The sequence below is a fragment of the Anthonomus grandis genome, chromosome 1 (assembly GCF_022605725.1).
Source record: "Anthonomus grandis grandis chromosome 1, icAntGran1.3, whole genome shotgun sequence".
Taxonomy (NCBI): domain Eukaryota; kingdom Metazoa; phylum Arthropoda; class Insecta; order Coleoptera; family Curculionidae; genus Anthonomus; species Anthonomus grandis.
In genome coordinates, this window is record NC_065546.1 from 19,109,739 (window position 1) to 19,129,173 (window position 19,435).

Here is a 19,435-nt window from a genome sequence, read left to right on the forward strand (position 1 = left end):
TCATTACAGAGAAAAAAACTAAATTTCGTAACTTGTATGTTCTAATTAATTATCGGGAAAGTCAAATAGAATAAAAAACATATATTCAGCTTAAGCAAACGTTTTTGACCGTTTTCAGAATATTTAGCGTTCTCTTACGCTGAATAAGTGTGATTTTTTGTTTAGCTTTCCCGACAGAAAAAAAATAAAGAGGTAAGGTACTTGAGGGGAATAAGGCCTAGCTAAGAAAAAAATTGAATAAAGTGAAAGACTGTAATATTAATATTTAGTTTAATACACCAAAGTGCTTATAAGGTTATATTAATTTTAACAAACTTAAAAAAATAATCTCTAAAAAAACTAGAAAACCAAAAATAAATATTAAGAAAAATAACGCAAATCGGCCTTATTATCCGATGGAGGTTTAATAAAACCTATACATAAAAATGGCACAACTTGTTAATTGGGCGAAGTCTAGCAGCCATCGGGACACTTAAAATCATCCATGTCATTGTCTGTTAAGCCAATGCCTACCTCATGGTACCATTTAAGACATTTGCTGCACTGCCTCATATCGGCCTGCCTGTCTTCCTCACATCCATGGTAATACCATTCGGTACTTAACTTTTCCCTGGAGCTTTCGATATCTTTATTCAATTTGGCACGACTTTTGTTCTCCTCGGTAAAAAGATCTCTAGTGACTGGAGTTCCTTTGTAGTTTAGAGCTTTTTTTCGATTTTTTTTAGGTTTTTCATTAGTTTTTATTGGTGTGGGCAAAAGCTCATTAAAAGAAGTGACTTTTGTTGTTCGTCTCTTTAATTCAGCAAGAGGGATATGGTCATCAGTCGAATCCGAGTCAGAAGAGTAAACATTGGAATAGGAAAATTTGCCAGACTTGTTGGATGCCATTCCAGGCGGACCAGGTTGAGGAGATTCAGGTGGACGCCTATTTTCTTTGTGGGTATCATCCGGTGCCAGTACGTCTGAGAGAATTGAAGGAGCAAATGCTGTTTCTGGAATTGCCTCGGGATTTAATGGAAACAGACCAGCCTTAAAACCGTTTATAATGTTACTATGTGTCATGCATTTAGACCAAACATTTGAAAGTATGATGTTAAAATGTGATTTGGTCAGCTTTTTGTTAGGATTCTGATCCAAGAATAATAATACCTCATTATCCCAATGATGCTCAAATGAACGATATACAGATTTGTCGAGGGGTTGAAGCTCATGTGTTGTATTCGATGGCAAACAGTAGAGATCTATATCAAGTGAGTCTCCAACATCAACAATTGACAAATTAAGATGACAAGCTGCACTATCAAAAACTAAGAGGCACCTTCCTGGACTTTTGTATCGGGCTAAGTGCTTGAGGAATTCTTTAAAAAGTTCGTTAGTCATGTAGCCTTTACTTGATTTTTCCACTAGAGTTCCTGGTGGCAAATTATCATGTAATTCTGGCTTTAGCCTCTTTCCTTTAAAAATAATCATAGGAGGTATTGGTATTCCAAGGGCATTGACACATCCTGCAATTGTCACACTCTCTGCATGTTCTGACGATTGAAAGTGAACACGTTTTACCCCTTTCTTAGCTAAAACGGTTGGCTGGTGGTGAATAGTCAAGCGGCATCCTTTTTCATCTATATTATAAAGTCTTTCAGGGTGATTAATTAGCTGGATTCATAAACTGTGCTTTTCTTTTAGAAATTACCGGATTTCTCTTCATAAAAGCCTTTAGCCAGTTCTTCTGGGAATATTAAACCTTGCCGCAGCCCCATATGTACTTAGAGTACCGCGTTGAACAGATCGAACTGCTGATATTAAATCCTCCTCGCACCAAGGTGCCCTTTTAGGAGGCATGATGTTAAAAATCACTGAAAATTAAACTACAATAGCTTAGAAGTTTAATAATATGTTAATAAAAACATTAATTTGTCATGAGGATAATAAGGCCTACATGACGAAATACATGACTATGACGAAACATTATGTAAATTTATTTAAATTATGTCGGCTAAATTTAATCTAATAAACTATTGAAATTATAATACTAATGTGAATTATAAATACTAAAAATACTTACGTTTTTGTTCGTTGTATCCTTATAATATCACACGCGGCGACCCGTCGACACAAGTTGTTGGAACTTATTGACACCCGAAAGCGAGGAACGCGGGTAGTCCGTTCGAATGTCGTTTGTAAATGGACCAATAGGAGACGCGGACCCAACGCAATCGATTTGCGATTAATTTCAAGCGGTTTTTTTGAATATAGGCCTTATTACCCGACAGGCCTTATTACCTGCAGGTACCTTACAGTCCAAAACAGGTACAGCCTCCTCCGATAGGCTATAAGGCAGTTTAGGGTTCACCTTGAGGTAAACTGGCAAATTCCTACGTAATCGAATTAGTGGGTTTTTCAAATTAAGGTTCTATATAGTGAAAGAACTAAAATTAAAAGTCAAGTATAGAGGTTCAAATATGGTAATTGTTAAAATTGAAAACCTACAACGAAGGAAAATACGTGTGCGAAGGTCTAACAATCTGAAAACTACAACTACACCTTAAGTCATTTTTACTCGATAACCTATATATGGAATTATGGAAATAGTTAATATGGAAAGACTTATTAGAGAATTACATTCCATTATATTTTACTACAAAATCTTAAAAAACCGTTCTTCTATATATCATTTTTATAAAATAAAATTAAAAACATCCGATCATACAGTAAACATTAGACAGAATATTTTGTTGATATTCTAAAGCATAATAAAGAAATTTTTAAATGTGTTTTTATAATGCGCCTAACCTGTACAAGAACGAACGAATAGAAAGTCTTGAATTTGGTTCCACCTTCCCCCTCCCCCCTGAGGAAGGGGGGATCGATGATATCATATCAGATATCAGAAGGATGAAGCTCTGATGGAGTCCTTTCTATGCTATCGGACTCTGTTTTTTACCTTTATTAACAAATAATAAACTTAGAGTAAAAGTATAAGATATGTTTTTTAAACTAGTTGATGTTGTCTGCGTTTCCAATGAACTTTCTGACGATTCGAGATGTGGATAATAGCGTCGACTTCTGCATCAGCTTATAGATGCTTTCCTTTAGGTTGAGCAGTTTCGTGTTTTCAATCAGGCTCTTTGGTATTAGTCGTTGTTGACACAGTAATTGGAACTGTCTGCACTTCTCTTATTTCCCATTGTCTTTGTATCTAGATCCCTGTACTTAACAATCTTTTCATTATGTTTCGCTCTTAGGTTGTTATTATTAGGAATAGCTACATCAATAAGGGTTGTCTTCCTAGAAATTTTATTGATTAGGATTAGGTCAGGCCTATTACTTGTTGGTATGTAAGTACAATGCGATCCCAATACAATTTGTGTGGCCCATTTTCAAGAACTGGTTGCGGCTTATAGTCATAATAATTATGGTACCTTGCTGCTGATAAGAGGTTTCGCTTTTCCGCGAGCTTATGATGCAGTATTTTTGCAACTAGATTCGTGTCCGTTGGTATAAATGTTGGACATCCATCGGTGACATGCTGAATGGATTCCGGTGTCGCACATGTATACCTACATCTGTCACTTTGTACCGTCGGGTCACCTACTGCAAACTTTAAATAATTTCTTGTCGATATTACATGATTTTGATTAGCCACAAGAAACCTTTCAGTTTCGGGGAAGAGCTGTCCCGAAGTCAACCAGTAGTTCGACGCCGCTATGTCTACATTCTCTTGTTAAACCTCGTGAACATGCCTTCCATGTAGTGGTTTTCCCCTCCAAGCTTGCATTTTTTCTTACTCGGTGCTATGGCGTATGGGCAACTCAAGCTCCTGTAGTTTAAGCGGTGTTGATTGTAATGTCGTCTGCTTCACATACGGCAGGAGGAATATGTGATGTTTCAGCCTTTCTTAGGAAAAAAGGAGCGCAAGTTACTAATTGGCTGAGTCAGGTGCTTCTCTATATCGGCCAGTCCTCTTCCTCCCGTATGTCGACGTAGCATGTTTGTTCTACGGCACTGCGCGGATGATGCTTATTGGCTTTCGTTAAGAGTGTTTCGATTTAATCAAGGATACAAGAACTTTTCTTGGCCTTGACCTGTACAGGGTGTTACAAAATACGGTGCAAATATTTTAAGAGCATATTGTTGGAGTATAAGATTTCTGGAATTGGAAAAGATTGGAAAATAAGATTTCTTTTTCCTATAAATATGTGTCCTAAATGGATCCCCTCAGAACTACAGCCCACGCAAATTGCTTGAAGAAAATCGATTATTTGAAACACTAACTACAGTTATACGTCAAATTTTTTAGAAATTTGCAAGTTCTATTTGTTTTGGGTCCTCTTGATATTTTCAGTCTCAAAAACAGTGTAAACCCAATTTTAGGAAAGGAATCAGGGGAGCTTACTCTTATGATAGCCCATATTTTATGTTTGTAGTTCTGAAGGGATGAATTTTAGGACACATGTTTATAGGAAAAAAAGTCTTATTTTAACTCCAACAATACGCTCTTAAAATATTTGCATCGAATTTTTTAACACCCTGTATAACAGGATTAATATAAAAGGTTTTTCATTTAAGAGGAAAAACGGCATATATTGTGACCCTGTATTTTTTAAAGAAATTCTAAGATAGCCAATCCAAGTGTTTTTTTTGGCTTGGAGAATTTTAAAATCGTAATTAACAAAAATTGCATGAAAAGCAATAGACTTACGCAATAAATGTTGTATTTTTCAAATGGATTTATTTGAAAATGATTTATTATTACATTTTTGGATTGTATGAGGAGAGTCAAATAATATGCCGGTTTTTCTTCTTCATAAAATATGCTGTATTTATAACAATAATTGTTTTAAGACTGACAGAGGAAATCATGCAAAAAATGACAGACGGAAGCGGATGCTTCTAGACCTGTGCTATGCTTCTAAATCTATTAAAAAATGGAACACAAAACTAAAAATAAATCGAAATAATACATTTCCTAGATCCTAAAGTAGTTTGAATTCGTGAAATGTTCTTTGTCTCGACGACCCCTAGTAAAAAAGGGTGTAAGAAACAGTAAGACAATAACCTGTCATGTCGCTATAGTAACATGACAAGTAAGCAAAACTTGAACTCAAACTCAATTTAACTGAATTAAAATATGAATAAATCCAATATTCTATTCCAATTTACTAATTTATAACAAATGGTTGTTATAACTGTTCAAGAAATCCGTTTGTACCGCATGGATCATCACAAGAGTTCACTAAAGGATATTATTGAACTTGATTTATAACAGTTGCTCTTTCTGAAGCTTTATGATTACATGCAGAAGATGCAAGTCCAGTGCACAATAAAGTTTCTTGGGTTATATTTGTATCAAAAATTTACTTCACACTCTACTAATTACAAAAACGACTATCTTTTTTGTGAGTTGTTTTATTCAGTTGTTTTAGGAAATATTCTCACCTGAATAGTACTCCAGTATCCGTGTTTCTCGATGAAGTTTATTAAATTATTACTAGGAGAGTTCGCAGTGAATCAAGTGTTGAGTATTTTGAAAATAACTAAGCAAATTAAAATTACATGATTATTAGTTAACCAAATCTGCTTTACTAATTAATCAACTTTCTCCTTAAATGAATTGCTGTATAATTGTATACAATACACAATCAATAAACTATAATAAATAAAGTCATACTCAATTTCTGGTAAAGATTCAATCTTTAAGCAGGTTTTATGGAAACGAAATTATTGAGCCACTTTTTCTAGAAAATTTAACTGGCTAACAACTCTTTGAAAAACGTTATATAACCTATCGAATTTTCCTAAATCTATTTTTATATTTTACTACAAATCTATAGCATTTTGGTAGAAGCGCTCAATAAATGGTGTCCATCAAGCAAATGGATGGGCTGAGTCAACTTGACAGTTAGCAAGAAATTTTAAAATAGGATTTATCATTGTCTCGCCAATAACAGGGCACCTTTTGAACATTTAATAAAATAAATTATTTGATAAACTCTTCGCTACTAACATATTTTAAGTCTCGTCGACAATTTTACGTTTTTTTGATACGGTTGGATAGTCAATTTTATGCCATTTGGCATGTCAAAGGGAAGCTGCTGATTAGTAACTAAAGAGCAAATGAAACTCAAAAAAGAAATTAAAGGAAGCAGCTTGTCAAATGTAATACGTTTTAACATTTAGAGTTTTTTTTCTTGAAAGTAAATTTCTGTATAGTTGGAGCAAAGCATCACTTGACGATAATATACTTATTTTGTTAATCAAAGTGTAACCGCTTTAAACTGAAAGTCATAATACTTGAATACCTAGATTAAATTCGAATAAAGTATCTTGCTTACATAACGTTGATTGAATCACTGAATCCAAATAATTAAATCATGACTACTTGAATAAAATTGGCTCTAATCTTTCTTCCATTCGTGAAAATTATCTTTTGTCAATCATAGATAGTAAGAAACTCAATTGGGATCTAAAATAAGACTACTTTATAATTATTTTCTACAATTGCTTAATTAAAACTGTACGTAACTAAGACCTTGTGATGACCCTAAAATACAAACTTCGAACTATTTTTAAGTCCTTGAATCATTAACGACCATGCGGTGTTCTTATTGAGGTACCATTATCCAAGGTAATTCGATCGCCGGTACTTTCTCGCGTTACAAGCTGCACCCCGAGGCTAAATATCACCGCGACAACCTGATTTTTATACTACAGATTTGCACTGCTGCTTTCATTTCAATTACTTAACAAGACTGGTTTCCGCTAAACCAGACTTTAATGTTGAGAATACCGTATGTGGCGAATTATAGTAAGGTTTCGCTAGAATATACCATTTTGGTAGTAAACAAAACAATAATATCCAAAAAATTTTGTGATGGTTTAATGTTTTATGCGTTTCTCTTATTTGACTACTAATTTCACCACTAAAAGCCGGACAAAGAAAAATCTGTATCTGGTGATATAAGCATGATTAAAATACTCTGAAATTGTAAATATATATATATATACCGGGTGGTGCGATTTCGACTGTTTTAACAGAAAACTCATATTTTTCGAACAGATAGAAAAAAATTAACTTAGATGTCATGAGCACCATTAGCGAGTTCGAAACACGTATTATCAGCAAGACGATTGTCCTTCGCACAACGCACGAATTACGACTGATTTTTTAAATCAGGAATTTCGGGATCATTGGATTGGTACTAGGGGACCTATATTGTGGCCTGCTAGATCTTGTGACCTAACGCCGTTAGATTTTTTTTATGGGGGAGATTAAAGGATTTAGTTTTCAAAGGAAGAGCTATTGAAACACGGGACGAGTTGCAAGTAGCGACTAGGCAAGCTTTTCGTGCTATTAGACCTCTTGAGCTTATAAACGCTTGTAAATCAGTTAGAAAAAGGTGTTTATTATGTATTCGAGAAGGAGATGTTCAGTTTGAACACCTACTTTGAAAAAAATGGTTCTAGTTTGTAATATTAGTTTATAATTATTATTAAACTCTGTAAATATGCCTAGAAATTATTAATTGCTTTATTTTTTTTATAATACGTCGAAAAATATTACATTAAACAGTTTGACATAGTAAAATTTTGATAACTTAACATTTTTTTTTACAAAATTTGAGCTCATGACATATAAGTCAATTTTTTCCTATCTGTTTGGAAAATACGAGTTTTCTGTTAAAACAGTCGAAATCGCACCACCCTGTACATATATTTATTTTGAAGAGAAATTTTATACAACCATTGCTGGATATCCACTTCGAATATTTTTATTTAAAAAATTAGTTAATAAATGCAAATTAATCATTTCACATTTCATTTCAGACCTTCAATACATCCACAGATGAACCACGTAGAAAAAGGCCTGATGAAACAAAGCCAAACCATGTGTTGCTGTTTACTATCATCAACCCCATGTATCCTATAACAGTGGTAAGTATTTTTAAATGTGTTAGTGGTGGGACAGAGTGCACAGAACTAAAAAACTGAAATTAGAAAAAAAACAGTTTAAGTGTTCTTTGCTAGGGTCTTCAAGGAATTTCCTAATATCTTAGTAATGGATTCAGTTAGAATTATTATCGCTTGGTATCGCTAACGGTAATGCTGAGCTTCAGGTTTTTATACACTTTTCACAATGTGTATATTTTACAATGTGTGTAGATCAACGGTATATCTTTGAGTGAACTATAATATCACTGTCGTAATTCGTTGTTTGAGACTCCATCCAAAAATTTTTGCAACCCAACCATAGAAAGGCAAATGGATCTAGTTTACTACGTTGATAGGGTATTGAGGATATATAGGAAAGAAAAACTTGATGAAAGATAACATACTAAGATAACAACAATTTTGAACTGATGGAATACGAAATAGAAGAGCTGATAGAGAAAGTTGAATTTGATAGCAAAAACGTCTAAAACGACCGTACCTCATCGAGTGGGTATCCTCATTTGAATTACTTGACTGCTAGTACTGCAACTGAATTTTGAAATTAGGGTGAAAAAACGTTTTTTTTAATTTTTGGCATTTTACTGCTGCTCTTCATTTGGATATTGTGGTGTAATTTCATTTGTCATGCCATTGATAAATCTGACTATCTTATTGTTAATAAAATACATTTTCTTTCGAATCCACGAATTAACATGTCCTAAACAATAATTTATACATATAGGGATACCACTAAAACAGTTGATATAAGAGGGATAATGGTGCTTAGAAAGGAGAGATTATTGGATGGTTTGTAATGTATACACTGTAAAATCGATAAATCTAGGCGTTTAACATTTAATTTTGTCTTGCTGCGTTAAAAGCCGGATCATAAAATATAATTGGGTTGAAAATGAAGCAGATATAAAACAAATTATTTCTAAGTAGGAAATAAATTTTCGCTCAAAACAGCGGAAACAAATTCCGAAAAATTATGTTTTAACTAAGCGCTTCTAATGGAGGAAAATATCGCTGCTGAAACATCTTGACATGCTATAACTCTTAGGAGCTATTTCTCCGCGTTTATCCGTTGTATATCTTGAAAATTTTAATAGTAAATTTTATTTTTAAAGATTTTAAAATATTTCACGTTTATATTAAGATTTTTAATAATGCAGACTACATTCATCTAACATTAAAAATAATATTATAAAATTGTATTTTTAATAGGTTTATTAAAAATAGTACAAAAATGTTAAGTTTTGAATGCGTTTCATAATCTTAATGAGTTTTTCATACTTTGTGCCATTACAACTTAAAATATAAATCTCATCTATCTTGTGTTTTTGCTAAATTGAGTGCGAAAAAGTAATCAAAATATTCCGTCTTTATGTTTAAATTAAAATGTCTGATTCTTAAAGTTCTACTCAAGTGTCCACTCTAGGTTTATGAAATTGAAAATGGTTGGATGGTGGTTGTTAGAACATTACATTACACATATTACATTTTAAAATATCTCCATATGTGTATATTTAAGTGTTTGACGAAATACCTCAAGCTAATCACCCGAAGGCATCTTACTATGTTTTATTAAATTAAATATTCGGTTTATATCAATATATTCTTATACATTTTCATCATAAAAATGTGTTTTTTGCTATCATTTCTGATTTCGAAGAACCCATTGTATATTTCCAACTGGTTTTACACATCCTATCCTGATTATTATATTTTGTTATAGATACATGCACTTTTCTAGTTTTCTGTAGGTATTCTAAGATATTCATTTCTTCGGTGTGTATGTTTAATTAATTTAATAAATGTATTCTTTAACTTAACCATATATTTTTGAGGAATGTTTGAGGAAGTTAGGAAGCCAGTATAAGAAAACGAAAAAAAAAACAAAGAGAACAAAGAAAACTAAAATAAAGCGGTTGAGCAATTAACAGAGTTCTAAACTGGTGAGAACAAAAGCTGTGGTGAATTAGTCCTTTTTATTCTGAGACAGATTCTTTAGAAGTAAAAAATAATGGAAAGAAAGAGAAAGGAAAAAATAAAACGTGTAAGACAAAATGTTTTACGAATAAAATGACCAATTATGGAACAATATATGACAATACCCTTAAAACACTATATGATGCTTATCACACTAAGATATTTAAGGTATTTAAGAGATTTAAGGGTTTTAAAGTGCTAAGAGATTTAAGGGTTTTAAAAAGCGTTTAATATGGTGCCACCAGGGAGCCATTACTAATGGTATTCTCTTCGCACAGAATCTACATCCAGATTGTTTTATTTTAATTTGGAAGAGAGGTAAAAATGCCTGTAAGAATTTGTAGTAATATTTTTATTTAAACTTACTAGACTGTTTTGGTTCCTAATGGTTTCAATAACGAACATCTTTTGATTTTCTGGGAAGCTGATGCTTTTTAAATGCACAATCCTTACTAAGAATATAAGATGCACAGACTTTCATTTGCACTAAACCGTCATTTGGTGACTATTTAGAGATAGTTTTAATTGCGGTAGTAAAGGTCATTTCTATTGACGATAAATTTTGTTGTTTCAGTTTTAATATCCGTAATTTTTGACCGATAAATGGCAAATGTTGTGTAACATCGGTGGAAGCTGTGCAATGAATAGATATCCTCACAACATTTGCAGTGTCGGATTAGTCTTCTTGGACCTGGAGTTACTTCTGTTTTCTATATCTTGGCTTATATTTAAGGATTATGATTAGGATATAAAATATGTAAATTGACCCAAACATATCTTAATTCAAAAGTTGATACTCTGCGAGTTACAGAATATCAACGTAACATTTCAAATTTTGGCATAAAACTCATATTTTGGTCTGTAGTATCTCCAATTTCGGATTTCCTTAAGTCTAGGTTTCTTTAGTTATAATTAAAATACATTTTAATAGGAGCGTAGAATTCTTTTTAACATAAGTTAAATTGTGGGTGTTATTGTGGGCAAACTACAATCAACAATAAGCCAGGAAACAAATGTTTTTATTCTTCCGAGCGTTTATTTTTTTAATTTTTATGATTCGATGTTATGTTGATAAGCTAAGGATTAGTAGATAAGGAAGATGTATGTACCTATACGTTCAAAACCAGAAACTTAATTTGTTAATACACTGTGATATCTAAATTTGGGACATACACTCTTTAACAAAAATAAAATTTTGTGTTTTAGTTTGATCTTTTTCGTAATAAATTAATTAAATGATAGTAATTTGCACTCAGATCATCGGAGTCTTGTTTTTTGTTAATACTTTCTTTGTACTTGTTTATATTAACGATTTCTAGTAAAATTCTTTTTTCGTAATTTGATTCTCTGCCAATGAATGATCTGTGCTGTTAAAATCAAATTGGTGTTGTTGATTGAAGGAGTGTTCTGCTAGAGGAGTCTTCCCAGATGCTCCGTAGTTTGTTGGTTTTACGCTTCTTTCGTGTTCCCTAACCACAATGCTAAACACAAAAACAAAGAAAAACATTTTCCATTTCAGTGTCCTGAAGATGACTTAATTAAGTCGAAACGTCGACATTTAAATAAACAGGTTTCTGTTTTATTTCTGACCCCACCCAACAACCTGTTACAGGATTAATTACGCTTTAGACGGGATCTGGAGAATCCTAACTTTTATTCATTTGGTCAAAATCATCTGGTCATAGCGGCTAAACCCATAAAGTAACGAGCGAAGTTCCTCAATCTTCGGTCTTGCGCCCAGACGTCTTTTGGACTGCTACTTAAGCAGTTCCGCGACGCATCTGGGGTGTCTTCCACTAGAACATACCTCATACTGGTTAAATAGCACTAAGTGGAATTTTACCACCACCAGCTAACTATACAAAGTTAGATGCTGGTAATACCCATTGACTGAGTTGCACAACCGCAATGTTTCGCGCCACTGAGTTATCCAACTTCCGCCAAATGCCTACTTTGTAGAGCGGTTTTTTTTCTTTTTTTCTTTAAACATCTGGTATATAAAATTTTAAAAAAATACATGGAAAGCAAAAAGAAAAGAAAAAAAATTATTTGGAACCACTAATTTGTTTCACCCTGTAGCACCAAAAGAAAAAAATATATAGCTGTCACCTAAATTTCTGAGTACTGTCTTCAATAAATTTTAAATATTATCGGGACACCCTACTGCATAAGAAAAAAAATTACTTCAAGTAGCTTTTATACTATGTACTTGTGTACACCACTCTGTATAATTCTATAAAAAAATTGAAATTAACTTAAAAAAAATTTTTTTTGGGATTAAAGTCCACCCTGTATACAAACAAAATTCAATGAAGATTGATTAAATTGATTAAACAATAAAAGTTGACACTGACCTTCCTATCAGTAAAACAAAACCCTATTTAAAAAAAAATTTAAACAACCCTTATTAATGAGTATGTATATGAAAACCACCAATAAGTCATATTCCTTCCTTCCTACAATTAAATTCTCAAGGTTTATAGAAAAATTCTCAAAATTATTTCTTGTAAGATACCAAGAAAAAAAACTAATTATTGTCAATAACAGGAAAGCTATATATAATAAGGAATGCTATTCAATGCTATAGTTCCTACATATTTTATCTCTATACTGTCCATGCTCATATACCCAAGTCACAGTAGTCACAATATCACCCTATCTACTAAATCACCCCCTGAAAGTTAAAATGATTCATGCTATCAGCCGGAGATAAAGAATGAAGAAAAAAAATATATGAAATGTCACAGTCATAAATTTAGAACAATGAATTATAAAATATGTAAATATTTAACAAACAAAATTAAATGTTGCATTACACCACCTGTATGTAAGTCCTAACAAGTCTTGTTATGACAAAAATAATAGTCCGGCAAGACTAACCGGTTTACAGGTACTATTTCTAAGGAGTTGAGTTTGTTCGACAGTCTTGATTTAAAAGTTCTAAACAACAAGAACAACTCCCTAGATCTGATAGGTTCCAGAAACCCTGTTAAATTTAAATGATAAAAAAAAAGAACCTATTAAGCCGGCTTCGTGGGTTCTCTGTATGGTCAGTTGTCTCAGCTACACTCACTCACTCAGTAGTAAAACACCTTAATTTAATTTAATTTAAATAGGGTGTTTATTAAAGTTGTAAGGCAAACAAAATTTACATGGAAAGTAAATATACATGATGGTATTAAAAACGTAAACAAAAATAAATAAAAGATATATAATATAAGTTTATAACCTAAAGGTACCTGAATTCGTCAGTGATCACTTCGGAAGCATTACATAATAAAGCGTAACATTGAATTGTTTTAATTTACATAATTATAAAATAAATATAACTTAAGTTTTAAAGATTAAAATAAGAAGGTGATAAAAATAATAAATTTATGTTAAATCATACGACAAAGAAACCAAAAGAATATGATTAAGATCAAAGAGGAAAAGAAAAAAACTAGTAAGCTTACGGGTGAAGTTCCATGGTGTTCTTCTTTAGGGGGCGAGAGCCCGCGATGGGTTATTTCTCACCACATAGGGCTTAAGGCATGATGTGGGTTGACGGGGCTAAGGGCGGCGAAATTATCTGCTTTTTGGCTTCAGGGCGAAATCCTCATCACTGCTGGGTCATGGCTAGCGGTTTACAAATTCATATTCAAGGAGCGCTAAGAGAGATTTCTCAATGGAACCACCAAATAAAATTTCACCAACGGTGAAAACTACTTACGAAGTTTCAAGATGCATCGAACCACTAAGACTTCCTCCATCCTGCTTCAAAAAATATTTGATTGAAAATGAAGAAACACTAATGAATTTTAGTTTTTAGTATTAAGGCCGATTTACACGATGCCAGTAACTGGCGCCAGTCTCATTGGCACGCCAGCGCTGGTATCGTATAGACACTATTCTGTGCCAGTCCAGTGCTGGCCGACTGCACTGGCGAGAATAGAGGGTTCGCCTATTTTTCATGCCAGTCGATTTCACCTCCGTGCTCCGCAACACCCGCGCCAGTGCTTAGGCAGCGTCTAAACACGTTGCCGCCAGTCAGTAGCATACTTAGGTAGGCTGTCTTTAAAGTTGAATTATTTAGTTTATTTTTTGTAATTATTTCTGGGTGTTTTTGAAAAAATGGCCCGTAAGTTTAGTGCAGATGAAACTTTAAAGCTTGTTCAACTGTATAGAGAGCATGAATGCCTATGGAATATTCGATGCCAGGAATATAAAAACAAACAAAACCGAACATCGGCTCTTCAACAAATTCGGACCGAAATTGGTATCGAAGGTATTACGATTGAGGACATAAGTAACAAAAAATAAGATAAAAAGTATTAGAAATACTTACTATTTAGAAGTCGATAAAATCGAGAAATCTACTAGATCTGGCGCTGGGGGAAATGTCTATATACCGAGAGCAACATGGTTTGACGAATTAAATTCCTTTATCAAAAATGTGGCAGTAAGACGAAGAACAACGGTAAGAAAAATAATATGTATATTTATAAGTTTAGTTTAACATTATTTATTATTTTTATAATACTATATGTGACCAAATTGCCACGGAACACTACCGTCGTCCATAAAAAAATTCTTATATTTATCTCTTTTTTCTCTAGCAATATTTGCTGAATGATTATTTCCTTGATTCGAGATACTTTTTAAGGGAGTTATTTCATGCCTCCATAAGCCTGGTATAATATTTCCATCTTGATCTTCCCTATCTATACAAGTTGCAGTGATATAGGATTTTGATTTTTTCTTAGCCAGTTATGTAGTGCACAAGTTGCAAAAATGATTGCATCTACCGTATTCAAGTTAGTCGGTATTGCCTTTTTAAAAATACGAAACCTACTGACTAAAATCCCAAAAGCGTTTTCGACGATACGTCTGGTACGTGATAGCCTGTAATTAAATATTTTTTCTTCTGCACTGAGGTTAACGCCTGGATATGGCTTTAATAAATATGTCTTAAGCGGAAATTCTGCATCTCCAACAATAACTCCATCTTCAGGTAACAGGCCATTTTCTAGTTGCTCGTGAATTGAACAGTTTTTGAAAACACCACCATCAGATGCATTGCCACTTGCGCCAACGTTTATGTATGAAAAACAGTAGTTGTGTTCAACAATAGCTAACAATATGATGCTGCTTGTTTTTTTATAGTTAAAACATTCACTTCCAGTATTAGAGGGAGCTCTGATTTCTACATGTTTTCCATCTATTGAGCCATAACACGTTGGAAAATTCCATTTTGTATTAAAGCCCGCCTCAATGGTTTTCCATTCCTCTTCTGTATTTGGCATCTAAAAAATGAAATAACACGATTAGATATTTTTTCTTTTTGTAACCTATTGAAATTACAGTTTTGTTAATATATTTTGTTCTTTTATTTGCAGGATAACATAGAAAATGTCGAAGAAACCCCTATCAACAACATGGAACGTTCAGTTTCACCAAGCTCGGAAAATAGGTGTCAGGTTGCTCCGGCAGTAACATCATCCGCGGAGAATGAATCAAGCGCAGAAAAACGGCCACTTACTACAGCATCCCTAAAATCTAAGCGCAGCAAACTCTCACAAATGTCTTCATTAATTGACGATTTAAAAAATATAGATAAAAATATGGAAGAAACAGAACATGACGTATGTGGAAAGAGTGTATCAGCTCAATTAAAGAAATTATCCGAAGAACAAGCAATCATTGCTCAAGAAAAAATACAGAGCATATTAACTCAAGAAACCTAATTCCGCATATTTTAATATTCAGTAACCGGTGCAATCAAACATGCCCTCTCAAGCGTATACCAGCGTCCAATATCAGCAGTCGAGCTACCAGCCAGCATTATACTGTCCCCCACCAGAAATCAGTCCAACAGGCACTACAAGTTCTTCTTCGGCTTCTCGCTACAACGATGATTTTTCCCCAATTTCATATCACAATGATAGCCTGGACGAAAGCACACAAGGCAGTGATATAATAGCGACTGCTTTGAGAAATATGTAATGTAAATTATTCCGAATATATTAAACATACTTTACCTAAATAAATTGTTTTAATGCTCTAAAAATTGCCCGACACACTTCTGGTATTAACTGTGATATAGCAGATTTGGAAACACGATAAAAGTGACTTATGCTTCGGTAAGACATTCCTGTAGCTAAAGATGTCAACGTTATTTCTAACTTTATTTTTGCGGGTAGTGCATCTCTCATGGTGTCTTGATGCTGAATAGGGTGTTCTATGAGAAAAGAAACTCGTCAAAATTTTCGGCTGTAAGTCGTAACGCCAATCTGTACTCAGAGGAATCTTCTAATCTAAGCTGTTTTAACAGCAAAGCCGAACCTCCTGTTATTGATCTCTCACTGATCCATTTTCTCACCCATAGTCGCTTCTTTTTTTTCAATTCTTCATCTAACATATTACTCAATTCATCTTTTACTAACATAATCACGGTTCTTATTGTTCTTTTTTTGAAAAGTTCAATTTTTCTCGAATTCATTTTTAAAAACAACACAGTACAAATTCACAACTGACTTGAACTTACTGACATCGTGTAAACAACTTTAGGTACAACACTTGGGCAGTAAAAAACTGGCGCCAGTTACTGGCATCGTGTAAATCGGCCTTTAATTTAGCTAAAAATGTTCTGGCGGAGAGAGATGATACTAGATTTATTTCACGACACGATTAATTTCTCTCCGTCACAGCGGACAGCACGGTTTACCTTTGACAGACACAGGAGCTGAAAAGACTTCCCAGATGCGTCGCGGAACTGCTTAGGTAGCAGTCCAAAAGACGTCTGGGCGCAAGACCGGAGATTGAGGAACTTTGCTTGTTACTTTATGGGTTTAGCCGCTATGGGCCCAACCAAAACCCATACATAGATCACTAATAAGAAAACCATAGAGTACCTTGTAGAAAGTACAAATACGGGACAAATCGTAATAATTCGACACGCGGCGCCACTTGCGTCCGCTTTAGTAAACCGGTTGACCAATTCAATTGCCGTGAAATCTGCTCCATGCACAGCATATTGTAAACAATAACAAATAATTAAAGTGGCGATAACGTTGATAGTGGTTCAATAAAAAACATTGGCGAATTCCATTAAAAATCGAAGGCAATTGTAATTATGGTGGGTGTCTCAGTCAGCAGTCTCGTACTTATAAAGTTTTGAAAGAAAGATTTATAACAAGGTCATTTTTAAATATTTTAACCAAATGAATAAAAGTTAGGATTCTCCAGATCCCGTCTAAAGCGTAATTAATCCTAAAATGTGACTCCGCAATATTAAAGATATTGGGTCACAAACACAAAAGTGAAATTAAAATTAAAGCTCTGCCGCAAATCAGATGACAATAATAAATTGAACTGTGCACCTACTGAAGTGTTGTTCTCGCTGCAGAGATAATTTTATCGTAATCGCAAAGCATGTGATCTGTAATTTTTTTCAAAGCAAGTATCATTCTCATTGTGTTAATCTAAAAGATCAGTTTCAAAAAGTCATATATGAGAGTAAAAATTTATGTTGTTGGGTATGTGATATTTGCTTAGTAGCTGTACCTGAAAAATTCATATTGGCAAACCGTAAGACCAAGTTGAAAGGCAAGCGCGTGAAATCAATACATACGCTAAATGTAGAATTTTGAAAATAAAGCATGGTCGGACATCGTATAGCAGAAAAATTCACCTTTAATAATAGCACCAAAAAATGCAAACCATGATAGCAAAATAACCATAAATGTTATTACACAAAAAATATGTTAACAAAGAAGAAGAGTTTTTAGTATTAAAGGGCTGTTTAATTTAAAGCTGTTTAACTGACTTAAATTAAATACTATTAAATTTATTAAAAAATACTTCCCATATAAGAAAAAAATGTTTCTCATGCAGTTTTTAAGTACCTGATAAAAAGAGGCACAATCTTTTTAGAATGAGATCGTTCCCAGCTTTTGAATATATTCCGGCACTCCGGTGTTACAAGAGTTGGAAATATGCGCACAAAGCAGAATACTGTAAGGCGAAATATACTATTTTTTCCTTATGTAATGAATATATAATTTAAGTATAAAGGAACTTATGAGGCTGCTAGTTTCAGACAAATTATTACAAATTATTACAAGCTTACTATTGGAGCACTTCATTTAATATGTGACAATATCGAGACTTAAACGGCGTTAAAATATCATCATAAATTTTGGCTCTAATAGGAAAGTACTGGAACCATACAGCTAGAGCCATACAAATGCCATAAATTAAAAAAGTATCTATGAATTTTATTTTTATATTACTATTAGTGTTACCCTTATAAATGTTAATTTTTTCTTTCTGTTGTGTTATCTAAACTAATTTTGTTTACATTTTTTAAATAGGTTAAGTAGATTAGCCTTTGGCTAGACGTCGCCTATGTACAGGGTGTCCCATTTTGGGTATTTTTGCGGGGTATCTCCGTTATTTTTAACGTTAGCGTGATGCGGTTTTCGCGACAGTGTGCTACTTTTTTGTGAAAATAACGATGCCGTTAACAAAAATTCCAAAGCCCTCGTAGTTTTTAAGATATAGGCCATTTTTGAAAATTTGACATTTTGGGACCCTCCTTGTATTTCGATTATTCTTTAACTTATCGAATATGTAAAAAAAGAGTTTTATAGATTTTTCCGTAGAATGCAGTGGCGTAGATTATTTTTTTAAAAATATTTACTGTTTTTGAGTTATAAGCCAAACTTATGTTTTTTTTTTATGGAACACCCTGTATATATATATGCACTAATAAATTTGTCTTCTTTTTACCTTTTCAAAAATATATAATGGTATGCACTTTTTTTTTAGAAACATACAAATAAATGACAATTTTCTAAAATTAAGGACATAAATTTATTAGTAGGCCATGAATAACAATAACAAAGATAAAACTTACACAAATCAATAACAAAGAATTAGATTAATTGCAAATACATTGGATGCAATGTATTTGCAATTAATGCATGCATCAATGCATCAAAAAATATACCTATTGAGACAAAAGCATATTATTAAAAAAATACACTATAACAGTATAGCTCCAATTTTACAACATAAGCTTGTTTTGTAGCATAAAGCAATAAAACATACAAAACAAAAAACTCAACTGTATTTAACAAAAAGAAAAAAAATTAAAGGTAATGTTCAAAATGATGACCATTCTCTCGAATGCAAAATTGGCACATTTTTGTGATTCTTTCAATGGCATTTAATAGAACCATTGGTCTCTTTCGCAGATTTTGAAAGGCTAAATTAATTGCCTCTCGAAGTTCGGCAATTCCATCATAACGTATACTCATAATATACACTTCATTTTGTAGATACCCCCATAAAAAAATCCAAAATTGAAAGATCTGGAGATCGTGGGGGCCATCTTACAGGTCCGTTGGTACCTCCATCTTTGCGGAAAATTATTCTCAAGAAATTCCCTTACTAGCTTTGAATTATGACTAGGAGCACCATCTTGTTGTAAGTAAACTGCATTATATTGTGCTAGCGGAATATTTTCTAG

The 19,435-nt window shown here is 33.2% G+C and overlaps 2 protein-coding genes across 3 annotated transcripts in view; one reads left to right on the forward strand and one right to left on the reverse strand.

The window, feature by feature from the left end:
• Nucleotides 1-19,435, forward strand: part of LOC126739447 (heterogeneous nuclear ribonucleoprotein L) — an 840,569-nt gene that overhangs the window by 9,916 nt on the left and 811,218 nt on the right. For both annotated transcript variants that reach the window (XM_050445127.1, XM_050445137.1), the window contains exon 2: nucleotides 7,825-7,932. In XM_050445127.1, the coding sequence (XP_050301084.1) occupies nucleotides 7,825-7,932 (108 nt within the window). The remainder of the gene's footprint in view (nucleotides 1-7,824; nucleotides 7,933-19,435) is intronic.
• LOC126739540 (uncharacterized) lies at nucleotides 399-2,116 on the reverse strand. The gene is made up of 2 exons (XM_050445287.1): nucleotides 2,063-2,116; nucleotides 399-1,853 (listed from the first exon to the last, which is right to left on the reverse strand). Exon 2 carries the CDS (start codon nucleotides 1,468-1,470, stop codon nucleotides 454-456), a length of 1,017 nt encoding a protein of 338 aa, XP_050301244.1. The 5' UTR covers nucleotides 1,471-1,853; nucleotides 2,063-2,116; the 3' UTR covers nucleotides 399-453.